This window comes from Haliotis cracherodii, unplaced genomic scaffold (genome assembly GCF_022045235.1).
Source record: "Haliotis cracherodii isolate W230 unplaced genomic scaffold, xgHalCrac1.p SCAF_3, whole genome shotgun sequence".
Taxonomy (NCBI): domain Eukaryota; kingdom Metazoa; phylum Mollusca; class Gastropoda; order Lepetellida; family Haliotidae; genus Haliotis; species Haliotis cracherodii.
Window position 1 is genome coordinate 452,703 of NW_027266286.1, and position 19,669 is coordinate 472,371.

Here is a 19,669-nt window from a genome sequence, read left to right on the forward strand (position 1 = left end):
TATATAAATTAACCAAGTCATCCACACGGCATCGTTGACGTCATTCGAATCGTATTGTGATGTGAGGTCGAAATGACGTCACACTAGAAACGACGTCAGAGCTGAGGATTGTCGGTATCATTCGACAATTGTGGTTCTTTAGACGGCGGTGGTGATCAGTACACTTTTCTGAAGGGGAGCTCAAAGGGATTAAGAAATAGTGTGACATAGATAACTTATTACATACTGAAAGTCGTGTCATCCGAAAGTCGTATAAGAATTCATGTATTCATGCATTACGATTCATTTCGAAAATCAGTATGACGCATATGCCCGTGTAATGATCTATATACATCATATCCCAGTGTGTATTTGGTCTATTGCTGGAGCAGGTATTAAGACACAATTTCTGTAACACATGAAGAAACGTGACACACACTGATTGTGTCTAGACAGATGTTTAAAGACACCACGTCGGGATCAGAGCACACGCGACACTGTTCCTCTACTGTGAGCTCCGTATAGGGCACCCTGACCCAGCATTGTGAATATCTTCTTAAGAGGACATCACATATATGTACATACAGGACGCCCTGACCCAGCAATGTGAATGACTGTTGAGAGGACATCACATGTATATGTTTAACGTAAAAGCACGACACACCCAGAGAAGATCTCTAAAGGAAATATACATCTATGTATTCGAGCAAATAGGATGAATAATAAATATCTTCATCAAATGCACCCCAACATGAGCAGTTAAAATCGCCGAGGCGTGCAATGGGCATTTTTATACTTGTACTCAAACAGGCGAACACAAACCCGACAGACTTGAGAAACGTGTTTGTCAAGGAGTAGATCACTGCAGATGGCGAAGAAAACATTATATGGGACATGACATTGCAGAGTTCATAGAACAGAGAAGAGGGGAAGACATGCTACTGTGGCGAGGCTGACACGCTGTCCTAGGGAGGCAGACACGCTGTCCTAGGGAGGCTGACACGCTATTCTGGGGAGGCTGACACACTATTCTGGGGAGGCTGACATGCTATTGTTGGGAGGCTGACACGCTATTCTTCGGAGGCTGACAGGCTATTCTTGGGAGGCTGACACGCTATTCTGGGGAAGCTGACACGCTACTGTGACGAGGCTGACACGCTATTCTGGGGAGGCTGACACGTAACTCATGGGAGGCTGACACGCTACTGTGACGAGGCTGACACGCTATTGTTTGGAGGCTGACACGCTTTTCTGGGGAGGCAGACACGCTATTCTGGGGAGGCTGACACGCAACTCATGGGAGGCTGACACGCTATTGTTTGGAGGCTGACACGCTTTTCTGGGGAGGCAGACACGCTTTTCTGGGGAGGCAGACACGCTATTCTGGGGAGGCTGACACGCTACTGTGACCAGGCTGACACGCTATTCTGGGGAGGCTGACACGTAACTCTTGGGAGGCTGACACGCTACTGTGACGAGGCTGACACGCTATTGTTTGGAGGCTGACACGCTTTTCTTGGGAGGCAGACACGCTATTCTGGCGAGGCTGACACGCTACTGTGGTGAGACTGACACGCTATTCTGGGGAGGCTGACACGCTACTGTGGCGAGGCTGACAAGCTATTCTGGGGAGGCTGACACTCTACTGTGGCGAGGCTGACACGCTATTCTGGGGAGGCTGACACGCTACTGTGGCGAGGCTGACACGCTATTGTTTGGAGGCTGACACGCTACTGTCGCGAGGCTGACACGTTATTCTGGGGAGGCTGACACGCTACTGTGGCGAGGCTTACACGCTATTCTGGGGAGGCTGACACGCTGTTCTGGCGAGGCTGACACGCTATTCTGGGGAGGCTGACACTCTACTGTGGCGAGGCTGACACGCTGTAGACTGCCTGAACTAAGTATGATTGTATGGACGAACGTTGTGTTTATCCTCGGCCTGTGCACAAGCCTGTCACTGGGTGAGTAGTAGAGGCATCTAACATGTTGCTTGTAGAAACTATCGAGGGTAGATGTTGCTGTTGCAAGTAGCTGTACGGTACAGATGCAGGATGTCGGTGTAGTTATGAGTGTCAAATGTAACGAATACACTCGTTTGTTGTTAATTTAGTCTCCAGTACTCGTATCAGCTGTGAAGGTGTTGCAAACTATTTTTTTTATCTATACAATCCTAGTTGACTGGTTTCGTCTGTCGGTGTCTTCACTAATCGATACGCCCATGCTATCAATGACATCAACACGATGTACACGTCGTCAACAAGCGGTGTGTAAACTACATCAGACCCAGGAGGTATTATCCGGGAATACAGCATATCAGGACAAACACAACTAATGTAAACAATCCATCAACAAAGGGTAGACCTGGTAGTTATCATCCCTTCCTACAACCACGTTCACAGTACTTTCATGTGAATACATAAGACGGTATCAGTAGGGCTGTCATGTGAATACATAGGTGCAGTATCAGTTGGTCTTTCATGTGAATACATAGGTGCAGTATCAGTTGGTCTTTCATGTGAATACATAGGTGCAGTATCAGTTGGTCTTTCATGTGAATACATAGGGGCGGTATCAGTTGGTCTTTCATGTGAATACATAGGGGCGGTATCAGTAGGTCTGTCATGTGAATACATAGGTGCAGTATCAGTTGGTCTTTCATGGGAATACATAGGGGCAGTGTCAGTAGGGCTTTCATGTGAATATATAGGGAGGATATCAGAATGGCTGCCATGTGAATACACAAGGACGGTATCAGTAGGATGTTTATGCGAATACATAGGGGCGGTATCAGTAGGGCTTTCATGTGAATACCAAGGAATGGTATCAGTAGGACTTTCTTGTGAATACATAGGGATTGTATATGAAGGATGTTCATGTGAATACACAGGGACGGTATCAGTAGGGCTTTCATGTGAATACATGGGGGCAGTGTCACTAGGACTTTCATGTGAATACATAGGGACGGTATCAGTAGGGCTTTCATGTAAATATATAAGGATTGTATCCGTAGGATGTTCATGTGAATACACAGGGTCGGTATCAGTAGGGCTTTAATGTGAATACATGTGGGCGTATCAGTAGGGCTTTCATGTGAATACATTGGGGCTGTATTGGAAGGGCTTTCATGTGAATACATAGGGGCGATATCAGTACGGCTTTCATGTGAATACCTACGGGCAGTATCAGTAGGAATTTAATGTGAATACATTAGGGCGGTATCAGTAGGGCTGTCATGTGAATACAATGGGGGCAGTATCTGTAGGTCTTTAATGTGAATATATAGGGGCAATATCAGTTTCGGCTTTCATGTGAATATATAGTGACATTATCAGTAGGGCTAGCATGTGAATAAATAGAGGCGATATCAGCAGGACTTTTAAGTGAATACATAGGCGCGGAATCAGTATGGCGTTCGTGGGAATATACACGGTAGTATCAGTTAGGCTTTTATGTGAATACACAAGGACGGTATCAGTTGGACTTTTATGCGAATACATAGGGGCAGTATCAGTAAGGCTTTCCTGTGAATACCTAGGAGTGGTATCAGTAGGAATTTCATGTGAATAAACGAGGACGGTATCAGTTGGACTTTTATGCGAATACATAGGGGCAGTATCAGTAGGGCTTTCATATGAATACATAGGGATTGTAACAGTAGGTCTTTTATGCGAATACAAACGGGCGGTATCAGTAGGGCTTTCATGTGAATATATAAGGACGGTATCAGTAGGGCTTTCATGGGAATACATAGGGACGATATCAGTAGTGCTTTTATTTGAATGCATAGTGACGGTATCAGTAGGACGTTCATGTGAATACATACGGGCGATATCAGTAGGGCTTTCATGTGAATACGTAGAGGCAGTATCAGTAGGGTTTTAATGTGAATACATAGGGGCACTATCAGTAGAGCTTTCCTGGAAATACATAGGGGGCGGTATCAGTAGGACTTTCATGTGAATACATAAGGACGGTATAAGTAGGGCTTTCATGGGAATACATAAGGGCAGAATCAGTAGAGCTTTCATATGAATAGAAAAGGACGATATCAGTAGGGCTTTCATGTGAGTACATAGGGTAAGTATGAGTTGGACTTGCATGCGAATACATAGGGCAGTATCAGTAGGGCTTTCATGTGAATACATAGGTGTGGTATCGGTAGGGCTTGCATGTGATTACATACGAGCGATATCAGTTGGGCTTCCATGTGAAAACATAGAGGCAGTATCAGTTGGGCCTTTATGTGAATACATAGGGGTAGTATCAGTAGTGCTTTCATGTGAATGCATAAGGGCAATACCAGTAGGGTTTCATGTAAATACATAGGGGCAGTATCAGTAGGGCTTGCATGCGAATTCATAAGGACGGTATCAGTACTGCTTTTATGGGAATATATAAGGGCGGTATAAGTAGGACTTTCATGTGAATACATAGGGGCTATATCAGTAGGGCTTTTATGTTAGTACATAAGACAGTATCAGTAGGGCTTTCATGTGAATTCATAGGGTTGGTATCAGTAGGGCTTTCATGTGAATACATAAGGACGATATCAGTACGGCTTTCATGGGAATACATAAGGGCAGTATCAGTAGTGCTTTTATTTGAATACATAGGGACGGTATCAAGAGGACTTTACTTGGAATACATAGGAACGGTATCATTAGGACGTTCATGTGGATACGTAGAGGCAGTATCAGTAAGGTTTTAATGTGAATATATAGGGGCACTATCAGTAGGGCTTGCATGTGAATTCATAAGGACGGTATCAGTACTGCTTTTATGGGAATACATAAGGACAGTATCAGTAGGGCTTTCATGTGAATTCATAAGGACGGTATCAGTAGGGCTTTCAAGGGAATACATACGGGCGATATCAGTAGGGCTTTCATGTGAATACGTAGAGGCAGTATCAGTAGGGTTTTAATGTGAATACATAGGGGCACTATCAGTAGAGCTTTCCTAGAAATACAAAGGGGCGGTATCAGTAGGACTTTTATGTGAATACATAAGGACGGTATCAGTAGGGCTTTCATGGGAATACATAAGGGCAGAATCAGTAGGGCTTTCATGTGAATAGATAAGGACGATATCAGTAGGGCTTTCATGTGAATACATAGGGTAAGTATGAGTTGGACTTGCATGCGAATACATAGGGGCAGTATCAGTAGGGCTTTCATCTGAATACATAAGTGTGGTATTGGTAGGGCTTGCATGTGATTACATACGGGCGATATCAATAGGGCTTTCATGTGAAAACATAGAGGCAGTATCAGTTGGGCCTTTATGTGAATACATAGTGGTAGTATCAGTAGTGCTTTCATGTGAATACATAAGGGCGATACCAGTAGGGTTTCATGTAAATACATAGGGGCAGTATCAGTAGGGCTTGCATGTGAATTCATAAGGACGGTATCAGTACTGCTTTTATGGGAATACATAAGGGCGGTATCAGTAGGGCTTTCATGTGAATACGTAGAGGCAGTATCAGTAGGGTTTTAATGTGAATACATAGGGGCACTATCAGTAGAGCTTTCCTGGGAATATATAAAGGGGTGGTATCGGTAGGGCTTTCATGGGAATACATAAGGGCAGTATCAGTAGGGCTTTCATGTGAATACATAGGGGCGGTATCAGTAGGGCTTTCATGGGAATACATAAGGGCAGTATCAGTAGGGCTTTCATGGGAATACATAAGGGCAGTATCAGTAGGGCTTTCATGTGAATACGTAGAGGCAGTATCAGTAGGGTTTTAATTTGAATACATAGGGGCACTATCAGTAGAGCTTTCCTGGAAATACATAGGTGGCGGTATCAGTAGGACTTTCATGTGAATACATAAGGACTGTATAAGTAGGGCTTTCATTGGAATACACAAGGGCAGAATCAGTAGGGCTCTCATGTGAATAGATAAGGACAGTATCAGTAGGGCTTTCATGTGAATACATTGGGTTAGAATGAGTTGGACTTGCATGCGAATACATAGGGCAGTATCAGTAGGGCTTTCATGTGAATACATAGGGGTGGTATCAGTAGGGCTTACATGTGAAAACATAGGGGCTGTATCAGTTGGGCCTTTATATGAATACATAGGAGTAGTATCAGCAGTGTTTGTCATTTTAATACATAAGGGCGATACCAGCAGGGTTTTATGTGAATACATAGGGGCAGTATCAGTAGGGCTTGCATGTGAATTCATAAGGACGGTATCAGTACTGCTTTTATGGGAATACATAAGGGCTGTATCAGTTTGACTTTCATGTGAATACATAGGGGCTATATCAGTAGGGCTTTTATGTGAGTACCTAAGACAGTATCAGTAGGGCTTTCATGTGAATTCATAGGGTTAGTATCAGTAGGGCTTTCATGTGAATACATAAGGACAGTATCAGTAGGGCTTTCATGGGAAAACAGTGGGGCGGTATCAGTATGGCGTTCATTGGAATACATAGGGGCGGTATATATAGGACTTTCATGGGAATACATAGGGACGGTATCAGTAGGACGTTCATGTGAATACGTAGAGGCAGTATCAGTAGGGTTTTAATGTGAATACATAGGGGCACTATCAGTAGAGCTTTCATGGGAATACATAAGGGCAGTATCAGTAGGGCTTTCATGTGAATACATACGGGCGATATCAGTAGGGCTTTCATGTGAATACGTTGAGGAAGTATCAGTAGGGTTTTAATGTGAATACATAGGGGCGATATCAGCTGAGCTTTCCTGGGAATACATAGGGGCGGTATCATTAGAGCTTTCCTGGGATTACATAGGTGTGGTATCAGTAGAGCTTTCCTGGGAATACATAGGGGCGGTATCAGTATGGCGTTCATGGGAATACATAGGGGTGGTATCAGTAGGGCTTTTATATGAGTACCTAAGACAGTATCGGTAGGGCTTTCATGTGAATTCGTAGGGTTAGTATCAGTAGGGCTTTCATGTGAATACATAAGGACGGTATCAGTAGGGCTTTCATGGGAAAACATAAGGGCTGTATCAGTTTGACTTTCATGTGAATACATAGGGGCTATATCAGTAGGGCTTTTATGTGAGTACCTAAGACAGTATCAGTAGGGCTTTCATGTGAATACATAAGGACGGTATCATGTGAATACATAGGGGCGGTATCAGTAGGGCTTTCATGGGAATACATAAGGGCAGTATCAGTAGGGCTTTCATGGGAATACATAAGGGCAGTATCAGTAGGGCTTTCATGTGAATACGTAGAGGCAGTATCAGTAGCGTTTTAATTTGAATACATAGGGGCGGTATCAGTAGGGCTTTCATGGGATTACATAAGGGCAGTATCAGTAGGGCTTTCATGTGAATACATACGGGCGATATCAGTAGGGCTTTCATGTGAATACGTTGAGGAAGTATCAGTAGGGTTTTAATGTGAATACATAGGGGCGATATCAGCTGAGCTTTCCTGGGAATACATAGGGGCGGTATCATTAGAGCTTTCCTGGGATTACATAGGTGTGGTATCAGTAGAGCTTTCCTGGGAATACATAGGGGCGGTATCAGTATGGCGTTCATGGGAATACATAGGGGTGGTATCAGTAGGGCTTTTATATGAGTACCTAAGACAGTATCAGTAGGGCTTTCATGTGAATTCGTAGGGTTAGTATCAGTAGGGCTTTCATGTGAATACATAAGGACGGTATCAGTAGGGCTTTCATGGGAAAACATAAGGGCTGTATCAGTTTGACTTTCATGTGAATACATAGGGGCTATATCAGTAGGGCTTTTATGTGAGTACCTAAGACAGTATCAGTAGGGCTTTCATGTGAATACATAAGGACGGTATCAGTAGGGCTTTCATGGGAAAACAGTGGGGCGGTATCAGTATGGCGTTCATGGGAATACATAGGGGCGGTATCAATAGGACTTTCATGGGAATACATAGGGACGGTATCAGTAGGACGTTCATGTGAATACATACTTGCGATATCAGTAGGGCTTTCATGTGAATACGTAGAGGCAGTAATAGTAGGGTTTTAATGTGAATACATAGGGGCACTATCAGTAGAGCTTTCCTGGGAATATATAAAGGGGTGGTATCGGTAGGGCTTTCATGGGAATACATAAGGGCAGTATCAGTAGGGCTTTCATGTGAATACATAGGGGCGGTATCAGTAGGGCTTTCATGGGAATACATAAGGGCAGTATCAGTAGGGCTTTCATGGGAATACATAAGGGCAGTATCAGTAGGGCTTTCATGTGAATACGTAGAGGCAGTATCAGTAGCGTTTTAATTTGAATACATAGGGGCACTATCAGTAGAGCTTTCCTGGAAATACATAGGTGGCGGTATCAGTAGGACTTTCATGTGAATAGATAAGGACAGTATCAGTAGGGCTTTCATGTGAATACATTGGGTTAGAATGAGTTGGACTTGCATGCGAATACATAGGGCAGTATCAGTAGGGCTTTCATGTGAATACATAGGGGTGGTATCAGTAGGGCTTACATGTGAAAACATAGGGGCAGTATCAGTTGGGCCTTTATATGAATACATAGGAGTAGTATCAGCAGTGTTTGTCACGTGAATACATAAGGGCTATACCAGTAGGGTTTTATGTAAATACATATTGGCAGTATCAGTAGGGCTTGCATGTGAATTCATAAGGACGGTATCAGTACTGCTTTTATGGGAATACATAAGGGCTGTATCAGTTTGACTTTCATGTGAATACATAGGGGCTATATCAGTAGGGCTTTTATGTGAGTACCTAAGACAGTATCAGTAGGGCTTTCATGTGAATTCATAGGGTTAGTATCAGTAGGGCTTTCATGTGAATACATAAGGACAGTATCAGTAGGGCTTTCATGGGAAAACAGTGGGGCGGTATCAGTATGGCGTTCATTGGAATACATAGGGGCGGTATATATAGGACTTTCATGGGAATACATAGGGACGGTATCAGTAGGGCTTTCATGGGAATACATAAGGGCAGTATCAGTAGGGCTTTCATGTGAATACATAAGGACAATATCAGTAGGGCTTTCAGAGGAATACATATGGTTGGTATCAGTAGGGCTTTCATTTGAATGTATATGTACGGTATCAGGAGGACTTTCATGTGAATACATAAGGGCGATATCAGTAGGACTTCCATGTGAATACATGCGGGCAATATCAGTAGGACTTTCAGGTGAATACATGGAGGCAGTATCAGTAGGGTTTTAATGTGAATACATAGGGGCACTATCAGTAGAGCTTTCCTGGGAATACATAAAGGGGTGGTATCAGTAGAGGTTTCCTGGGAATACATATGGGCGGTATCAGTATGGCGTTCATGGGAATACATAGGGGCAGTATCAGTAGGGCTTTCATGGGATTACATAAGGGCAGTATCAGTAGGGCTTTCATGTGAATACGTAGAGGCAGTATCAGTAGGGTTTTAATTTGAATACATAGGGGCACTATCAGTAGAGCTTTCCTGGAAATACATAGGGGGCGGTATCAGTAGGACTTTCATGTGAATACATAAGGACGGTATCAGTAGGGCGTTCATGGGAATACATAAGGGCAGTATCAGTAGGGCTTTCATGTGAATACATAAGGACAATATCAGTAGGGCTTTCATAGGAATACATATGGTTGGTATCAGTAGGGCTTTCATTTGAATGTATATGTACGGTATCAGGAGGACTTTCATGTGAATACATAAGGGCGATATCAGTAGGACTTCCATGTGAATACATGCGGGCGATATCAGTAGGACTTTCATGTGAATACATGGAGGCAGTATCAGTAGGGTTTTAATGTGAATACATAGGGGCACTATCAGTAGAGCTTTCCTGGGAATACATAAAGGGGTGGTATCAGTAGAGCTTTCCTGAGAATACATATGGGCGGTATCAGTATGGCGTTCATGGGAATACATAGGGGCGGTATCAGTAGGGCTTTCATGGGATTACATAAGGGCAGTATCAGTAGGGCTTTCATGTGAATACATACGGGCGATATCAGTAGGGCTTTCATGTGAATACGTAGAGGAAGTATCAGTAGGATTTTAATGTGAATACATAGGGGCACTATCAGCTGAGCTTTCCTGGGAATACATAGGGGCGGTATCAGTATGGCGTTCATGGGAATACTTAGGGGCGGTATCAGTAGGGCTTTCATGTGAATAACTAGGAGTGGTATCAGTAGGGCTTTCGTGTGGATACATAGGGAGCGGTATCAGTAGGACTTTCATGTGAATACATAAGGATGGTATCAGTAGGCCTTTCTTGGGAATATATTGGGGCAGTATTAGTTGGACTTGCATGTGAATACAAAGGGTAGTATCAGTAGGGTTTGCGTGGGAATACAGGGGGACGGTATCAGTATGGCGTTCATGGGGATACATAGGGGCGGTATCAGTAGGGCTTTCATGGGATTACATAAGGGCAGTATCAGTAGGGCTTTCATGTGAATACATACCGGCGATATCAGTAGGGCTTTCATGTGAATACATAAGGATGGTATCAGTAGGGCTTTCATGGGAATACATTGGGGCAGTATTAGTTGGACTTGCATGCGAATACATAGGGGTAGTATCAGTAGGGCTTGCATGGGAATACAGAAGGACGGTATCAGTTGGGCTTTCATGTGAATACATAAGACAATATCAATAGGACTTTCATGTGAATACATAGGGGCAGTATCAGTTGGGCTTTCATGTGAACATATAGTGACGTTATCAGTAGGGCTAGCATGTGAATAAATAGAGGCGATATCAGCAGGACTTTTATGTGAATACATAGGCGCGGAATCAGTATGGCGTTCGTGGGAATACACACGGTAGAATCAGTGGGGCTTGCAAGTAAGTACATAAGGGCACTTTCAGTAGGGCTTTCATGTGAATACACAAGGACGGTATCAGTTGGACTTTTATGCGAATACATAGGGACAGTATCAGTAGGGCTTTCATGTGAATACACAAGGGCGGTATCAGTTGGACTTTCATGCGAATACATAGGGGCAGTATCAGTAGGGCTTTCCCGTGAATACCTAGGAGTGGTATCAGTAGGAATTTCATGTGAATACACGAGGACGGTATCAGTAGGACTTTTATGCGAATACATAGGGGCAGTATCAGTAGGGCTTTCAAGTGAATACACAAGAACGGTATCAGTAGGACTTTCATGTGAATACACAAGGACGGTATCAGTAGGACTTTTATGCGAATACATAGGAGCAGAATCAGTAGGGCTTTCATGTGAATACATAGGGGTGGTATCGGTAGGGCTCTGCATGTGATTACATACGGGCGATATCAGTTGGGCTTTCATGTGAAAACATATGGGCAGTATCAGTTAGGTCTTTATGTGAATACATAGGGGTAGTATCAGTAGTGCTTTCATTTGAATTCATAGGGTTAGTATCAGTAGGGTTTCATGTAAATACATATGGGCAGTTTCAGTAGGGCTTGCATGTGAATTCATAAGGACGGTATCAGTACTGCTTTTATTTGATTACAAACGGGCGATACCAGTAGGGTTTCATGTGAATTCATAAGGACGGTATCAGTACTGCGTTTATGGGAATACATAAGGGCGGTATCAGTAGGACTTTTATGTGAATACATAGGGGCTATATCAGTAGGGCTGTTACGTCAATACATAAGAAAGTATCAGTAGGGCTTTCATTTGAATTCATAGGGTTAGTATCAGTAGGGCTTTCATGTGAACACATAAGGACGGTATCAGTAGGGCTTTCATGGTAATACATAGGGACGATATCAGTAGTGTTTTTATTTGAATACATAGGGACGGTATCAATAGGACTTTCATGGGAATACATACGGGCGATATCAGTAGGGCTTTCATGTGAATACGTAGAGGCAGTATCAGTAGGGTTTTAATGTGAATACATAGGGGCAGTACTCATTTATTTGATTACAAACGGGCAATATCAGTTGGGCTTCCATGTGAAAACATAGGGGCTATATCAGTAGTGCTTTCATGTGAAAACATAGGGGCAGTATCAGTTGGGTCTTTATGTGAATACATAGGGGTAGAATCAGTAGTGCTTTTATTTGAATACATACGGGCGATACCAGTAGGGTTTCATGTGAATTCATAAGGACGGTATCAGTACTGCGTTTATGGGAATACATAAGGGCGGTATCAGTAGGACTTTCATGTGAATACATAGGGGCTATATCAGTAGGGCTGTTATGTCAATACATAAGGAAGTATCAGTAGGGCTGTCATTTGAATTCATAGGGTTAGTATCAGTAGGGCTTTCATGTGAATACATAAGGACAGTATCAGTAGGGCTTTCATGGGAATACATAGGGACGATATCAGTAAGGCTTTTATTTGAATACATAGGGACGGTATCAATAGGACTTTCATGGGAATACATACGGGCGATATCAGTAGGGCTTTCATGTGAATACGTAGAGGCAGTATCAGTAGGGTTTTAATGTGAATACATAGGGGCACTATCAGTAGAGCTTTCCTGGGAATACATAAAGGGGTGGTATCAGTAGAGCTTTCCTGGGAATACATATGGGCGGTATCAGTATGGCGTTCATGGGAATACATAGGGGCGGTATCAGTAGGGCTTTCAATCTCTCTCAACAACAACAACGGAGGAGGAGGAAAAGAGAGAGATATCTCTCTCAACAACAACAACGGAGGAGGAGGAAAAGAGAGAGATATATCAGTAGGGCTTGCATAGGAATACATAGGGACGATATCAGTAGGGCTTTCATTTGAATATATATGGACGGTATCAGGAGGACTTTCATGTGAATACATAAGGGCAGTATCAGGAGGCATGGTATCTCAGTGGGATAGCACTCTAACATCCGCATAAGTCTGGTACAAGGAGCCACAGATACACATACATATATACACACATACACACGCACTCACGCACGCACGCACGCACGCACGCACGCACGCACGCACGCATGCACGCACACAGACACACACACGTGCGTGCACGTCACTATATGAGTGCAACAAAACGATTTCGATATCATAAGAAACCTCGTCCTGATGCAGAGTCAGTTGTGCGATTCCTCCGACTTTACCCTAAGCATGTGTACACGAATCTCTATCAAATAGTGATGATACCAACTATCCGCGATAAAGTGAGTAAATCGCGCCCCACCTGTAGCACTGGTCACAAACACATGCAAAGGCAAGTCAGTTGTTCATCTGAAAGATGAACCGCGCTAAATTTAACATTTGAAACCTCACGCTGCGCGTTCGGTTCCAAATTCAATTTAGTGGGGTTAAATCTACAGGTGACCTAGCTCTACATTGAAAACACAGTATGTTGATCACCTAAATATAATATATGTATGATTAACATAGGACATGCATACAGTGAATTGGTGATCTCGTGCAACGCGATGCCTTTTAATAGAGTAGAATATTCACAATTGATTACATTTATGATTTAGTTTCTACGATCGCGTTACCTTTCTATCAACAAGCGTACCATAAAGAAAGCAGATAGATAAGGGTACAAATCTGTAAAAGATATAAATGGCATCAATATGAATTGATGTTTAGTCGAGGGAGCAAGATGGTCTTCACTCGGCTGTACATGTGGCGTGACAAAAAGTGACATTTGAAAGCGTCCACCTCACACCCCGGGTATGTGCACGAGACACTGCTGGTCAGACAACCAGGAGTAGGAATGAGAGAAGAAGAGTACGTAAAAGGACAGAGAGCGCTAAGTCATGGAAAAATACGTGTTTTAAATGTATACCCGGCGACACTTATGTTACTTCTTGGGCAAATTCCCTTGCGATTTGGATCCGAGCAGAAATTCTGATTCTTGAGCATTAAGAAACAGATCAGCAAGAAAGGGAGCGCCATTGGTGTCCACGGGGATGCCGGCGTCTTGCCTGTGTGCCTCACCCCTCATGTTTGTATAGATGTTACTACACTTTATAACATTAGTGTATATCAGTTTGAGTGAGTGAGTATGGTTTTACGCCGCGTTTAGCAATATTCCAGCAATATCAAGGCGGGGGGCACAAGAAAGGGGCTTCACACATTGTACCCATGTCGGGAATCGAACCCGTGTCTTCGAGCGAACTCTTTAACCACTAGGCTACCCGACCGCCCCGTATATCAGTTTGACAACACCTAGACAGTGATACCGATACATATTTGTATTTTAGTGGACTCAACAAACAAACTCAAATCGACTCCACTGTGTTTCAGGTGAACTGGTATCCAGACATGTATGTAGCAATCAGTCCGAGACGTCCACGAGTCTGGAGTGTGAGCACCCTGGCAGGATCCACCTGGTCCGTGTCCTGTACAGGAAGACGTCACCAGGATGTGTCACACAGGACGACACGTGTGAATACCTGCAGGAGACTCAGAAACAAGGGCTGCGGACTGACTGCCAAGGGGCTTCATCCTGCCTGCAGGGAATCTCGAGTTTCTGGTTGACTGACACGTGTGGACCCACAACGTCATATATCGTGACACTGTCATATGAGTGCGTGACGGGTACGTGTGTTTCACGGTGTGACTGGCTGCTTGACGTTTCTTGTGACAGCACTGCAGTAAACAGACGGCTGTAGACCTGACACAATCAGACGGAACACTTGAACCACCGGGTCTCCCATCCCTTGCTGTACACAGACCAGGGCATTTGTCTCAATTATGATACGTTCTTTCATTTGATGTAAGGAGTAACATTGTCAAAGTCACAGATGTTTCATTATCAATGAATTCCTTTTCCTTTCCTCATTATTATTATTATTTACAGATTAAAATATAAAATTCAGAGGCTGAGGCTGTCAATGGGCCTATTCCAAAGAATTTTGTATTCATCATTTTCCATGATGCCCTCTACATATTCCGGGTCGTACCATGGATGGACCTCTGTGTCAAAACCACAAGCATGACGAAGACGGTAATAAAATGATCGAGCCACCCCGTCATGTGGCTTAAGATATTCTGTCTGTGCCAAAGCTGGACATCCACTGACAATGTGTTGGACAGTCTCATTTCATATTCATATTTTGATGCAAAATCACACATTGACGGTTTCGAGTAGGAAGTGACTGGTCCTGAGCAGCAAACAGAAAGCCTTCTGTTTCACTTTTCAGGCCAGACGACTTCATCTAAGCAAAGGACTCTGCAGGATTGCTGATCTTCTCAACCCACTGCACATGAACTTGATGCAGTGGTCGTTCAGATAGCCTGTCCTTTAAAACATGAGTCTGAGCCGACTTGATATGGCACTTCGCTTGGTTGACACTCATTATTATTATTAGTAGTAGTATTATTGTCTCCAATTCCAGATCCCTCTATAGATATCTGTAGCAACACCGCGGTTTCTTCTGGAGCTGGTTATACCCTGTACCTCGCAACTCCCAACTACCCACGTGGTGTTCTCAACACCAGCAACACGTGCGCCTGCCACGTCGTGGGCGCGGCCATGAACGTGTACATCCTGGGACTGTTCTTCAGGCACAGGGAGGGTGACAGAGCCACCATGACGTTAAGGGGAGAAAACTCTGTGTGGAACTCCCACCCTGATCGCTACTTTGTGTACAATACTCAAGCAATGGACAGCGTGGACAGTTTACACCTGAGACTTGCTGCTAACGTGAAAATAGGTCAACATGCCTGGATAAAGATAGAAAGTAGGTGAATGTGTATTTACTTTGTTACACTGTTCACTAGGTATAGTGACCCGTGATGATCCGGGGTGGAATAGGTCTTCAGCAACCAATGCTTGCCGTAAAAAAACGACTATGCTTGTCGTAAGGTGCGACTAACGGGATCGGGTGGTCAGGCTCGCTGACTTGGTTGATGCATGTCATCGTATACCAATTGCGTGGATAGATGCTCATGATGTCAATCACTGGATTGTCTGGTCGATTATTCACAGACCGCCTTCATATAGCTGGAATATTGCTGAGTGCGACGTTAAACAACAAACAAACAAACCTAGGTATAGTAGTGTAGAAACCTTTCTCTGACAAACAAACCTAACAATTCTTGTTCCGCACAATACATCACTGTGTTACATGCATAATATGCATTTATATGTACATTGCTACTTATGGCACGGCGATGGAAGGTACTGATATTCCTTGTTTTAGTATCCGTGGTTCACGGGTTCGAATCCCAAATTCTTTCCAATTATGATCCTTGGTCTGTCAGCACCATATCCATACTCGGGGATTTCACAAAAGAGTTAAGCGTCCGAGACAGACTGTGATGTAACATTTCTAGAACTTATGTAGTTGCATCACCTCTCTGTGTTGGGCAGATATGTGTTGACGTTTACAGCGCGTGGAATGGGAATTTCATGAAATCAGATTTTAGTTCTCGCTACCACTAAACGAAGATCTGAGGACATCCCATTACGGGTCACGTCAGACCGACCTTTCGCGAAGTTTGACCGACCAATGGAATGACTAACAAGAAGTCGACAATAGCCAATCAGAAGGCAGCTTAATCGAGCTCTACGGTACGAGTTTCAAACTGGCGACTGCGCTTTGACATATACTCTCACATTCTGGAATGGCAAACAGATGGTCTAGATTGTATGAATACAGACATAACTGTCGTTCGGAATACCCTGTGTGTGCTTTTTCGAGGTTATACGATAACAAATCACATTCCAATTGTCATTTTCATGATCTGATAAGCGATGCTCTGATTGGTCAGATGAAAGGTCGTTCTGACATGACCTGCAATGGGATGTCTTCAGATGTTGTTTTTTTTTGGCGATAGCGAGAACTAAGATCTGATGTTAATGAAACTGGAGGAATGCTTGATCAATACGTCATAACGATAGTAACTAATAAAACATTGACAGGTGCAGCGTCCATGACAGTCACGTGCAGTGGAGGTGCACCTGCACACACACCATCGTCTTTAAAACCACCTGCAAACGTCAAAGGTAGGTTCATAATAAACTTATTGTACTAAGATAAGTAAATATTCGAGTGAATGTTGTTTACCGCTGTCTATGATGATCGACCAAGCAAACCGGTCGACGATCAACGCCTTCAGTGAAAGATGACATACTATGAGGAGGTCAAACTCCCTAGTTTAGAACCTTCCTGTAACCAGCATCAGGCACCGGGGACTTCATCTCACTGGGGGTATCCCAGCAGAGCAGGTAGTGAATGATGACTAACGTGTAATATTAAATCTGTTGACAAACCGTTTAACATATTACGTTTGAAACGTCAATCAGATTTGACTACTCTCTCTCTCTCTCTCTCTCTCTCTCTCTCTCTCTCTCTCTCACTCACTCTCTCTCTCTCTCTCTCTCTCTCTCTCCTATCTCTCTCTCTCTCTCTCTCTCTCTCTCACTCACTCTCTCTCTCTCTCTCTCTCTCTCTCTCTCTCTCTCTCTCTCTCTCTCTCTCTCTCTCTCTATCTGTGTAGTAGATATGGTAACCCACACCCTGCCAGAGTATGTTGAAAATAACCGCTTTGATGTAGACAGTTGTGACGATTTCAGAAGACACTGCCGTGATAGTAGGAAGTGTCGTTGGAACAGTGGCTGTCATAGGCCTTCTCCTCCTGGTTGCAGCAGTCGTGTATTTGTAAGTAGCATACTCCAGGACGTAACGACATGTTTAGCTACTGAACGGTAACTGTCTATTAACATGCTCATGTGTGTCCCTTAGGGTACCAGAAATCTAGGATCGTGGGTTAGAATCCCGGTTCGACCTAAGTAGGTTTTAGGTTTGTGAGCACCATACAGGTGTTCGTGGGTTTCACAAAGCGGTAAAAGTCTAAGACCTGCATCACATCTGGTTTTTCCTCCCACATGAAGCTGACACGCCGTTATACAACTAGAACACGGGTCAAACAAGACTCACCACTTATTGACAACAATTATTGACAACCATTCGCTGGAAAACAATCATGTGTGACGTCTTAGAGTTTCTATTCCTTACTTCTGTTTCCAGATGCTGTTGTAACCGTAAGGCGACGGCAAGCATGCCTACAAACGAGCACACGTACACCCACTTTGATCACGTGATTGAACCACCTGACCAATCAGAAGTGCCAGTTCATGAACACATGCCAGAGGACTCTGACAGCAACACCTACCAGCGCCTGGACATCTGTGACAGTCAAGATGGCGACCATGACTACAGAAAGCTGGACGGGAATGCTAACTTTGAAGAACTGCTGACCAATCCTCACCAAAGTGACCAAACCTCGGAATTCAGGAATACCATACCTGAAAATATGTTTGTCTAGATGATAAGAATAATGTGCATATTTATAATGGGCCAAATCCACACCCTAAAGCATGTTCAAAGTGTGACATTATTACCGCGGTGAATGGATCAGTGTGCACTCAATTTTCATTCTCATCTCCCTGAGGAGAATACAACCTTTGAAGGTGAACAGTCACATTACATACTGTCGGGTGTTCATTCACTGTTTGGTGAACAGAGACATCTTCGAACAACGTTACTTGATGAATCGACGTTGTTGTACAGTTGAAACTCATACAAAATTAAAACATGACAAACCATTTACTACATGAATTATTTTACGTGGCTGACTTTAACTAACACGACTAAAGGCTTTTTGCAGTGACTAGAAAGACATACCGATGAGTAGGAGAAATTAGTTCTCAGTTAGATCGCGATTTTTACATAAAGCAGGTTAAAGAGAAGTGGAGTAATATCCTGATACACATGTTGTTGTCCTCTGCCGAGGTAAACATTGATTCAAGTGAGCGTATTCCTGAGGGGAGCCGTCTTTGTGTTCAGGGTCTGGCTTAAGCTGCGGCCTGATCACTGTGGCGTTGAAAGTGGGTCTCTACTGCTATGCTTGGTACACCCTTATATAACGTACAATAGGTAATCGCTCAGTCGTCTGGGAATACAGTGAATACAATACTAAAGTGTATAGAACCACCTTACAAAATGTGTCAGTATGGAGACACCGGGCTGTAATACAACACTCACAATACAAACCGTTCCCTATATACATCTTAACTATTCAATACCGCCTCCGTGGTCTAGTGGATAGAGCGTCTGTCAGGAGACAGCATATATGTGCAATAATCTTCAACGCGACGTCAAACCCCACCTCACCTCACTCCCAAACTGTTCAACGTCAGGTAACCAGAACGTGACCTAAAATACATTGTGTGAAACTCATTTCTGGTGTCCCTCGCCGTGATATTGCTGGAATATTGCTAAAAGCGGCGTAAAACCATACTCACTCATTCCCGCATGCGGGCCACTAGAGATGTTACTTGCGGTGCCACACTCTGCTACAAACGGTAGCCAACTGAAATGTTGGATAAAGACGTTCCTCCCAGGGCATTCCGTCCATGTGTGATGCTCAAACGTGAGAACCACAACCCTCCCATGCACGATCTGCTGGTTCTCCGCGGTGTCAGATGCGACTGTTTATGTCTGCAGCTGGACGGTCCTTCCTCCGGGGACTGACATGACCCTGCAGCTTGCCTCCTCAGACTAGCCACGTGGCGCCGGTACACAAGAGACGAAGACCACGTGCATATGTCACGTTACCGGAACTGAGATGAAGGTCACAGTCCTTCAATACTACTTCCGGTCAAGTGACCATCATGACACTGACTTCATGTCGTCATGACACTTGGATATGTACACCAAGCTCAGTGGATACAATGAAATGAACTAGTATAAGTTGAATTCTAGATTTTAGAAATACTTATGATCTTGTGTGTTGT

General features: G+C 43.8%; 1 protein-coding gene across 1 annotated transcript; it reads left to right on the plus strand.

Moving 5' to 3' along the window:
* Positions 1-800: 800 nt before the first annotated feature.
* On the plus strand, positions 801-18,480 carry LOC139474023 (uncharacterized). Its single transcript, XM_071256881.1, has 6 exons — positions 801-1,943; positions 14,170-14,463; positions 15,264-15,608; positions 16,793-16,876; positions 17,447-17,531; positions 17,901-18,480. The coding sequence occupies exons 1-6, from the start codon at positions 1,886-1,888 to the stop codon at positions 18,196-18,198; spliced, it is 1,164 nt and encodes a 387-aa protein (XP_071112982.1). The 5' UTR covers positions 801-1,885; the 3' UTR covers positions 18,199-18,480.
* The last annotated feature ends 1,189 nt before the right edge of the window (positions 18,481-19,669 follow it).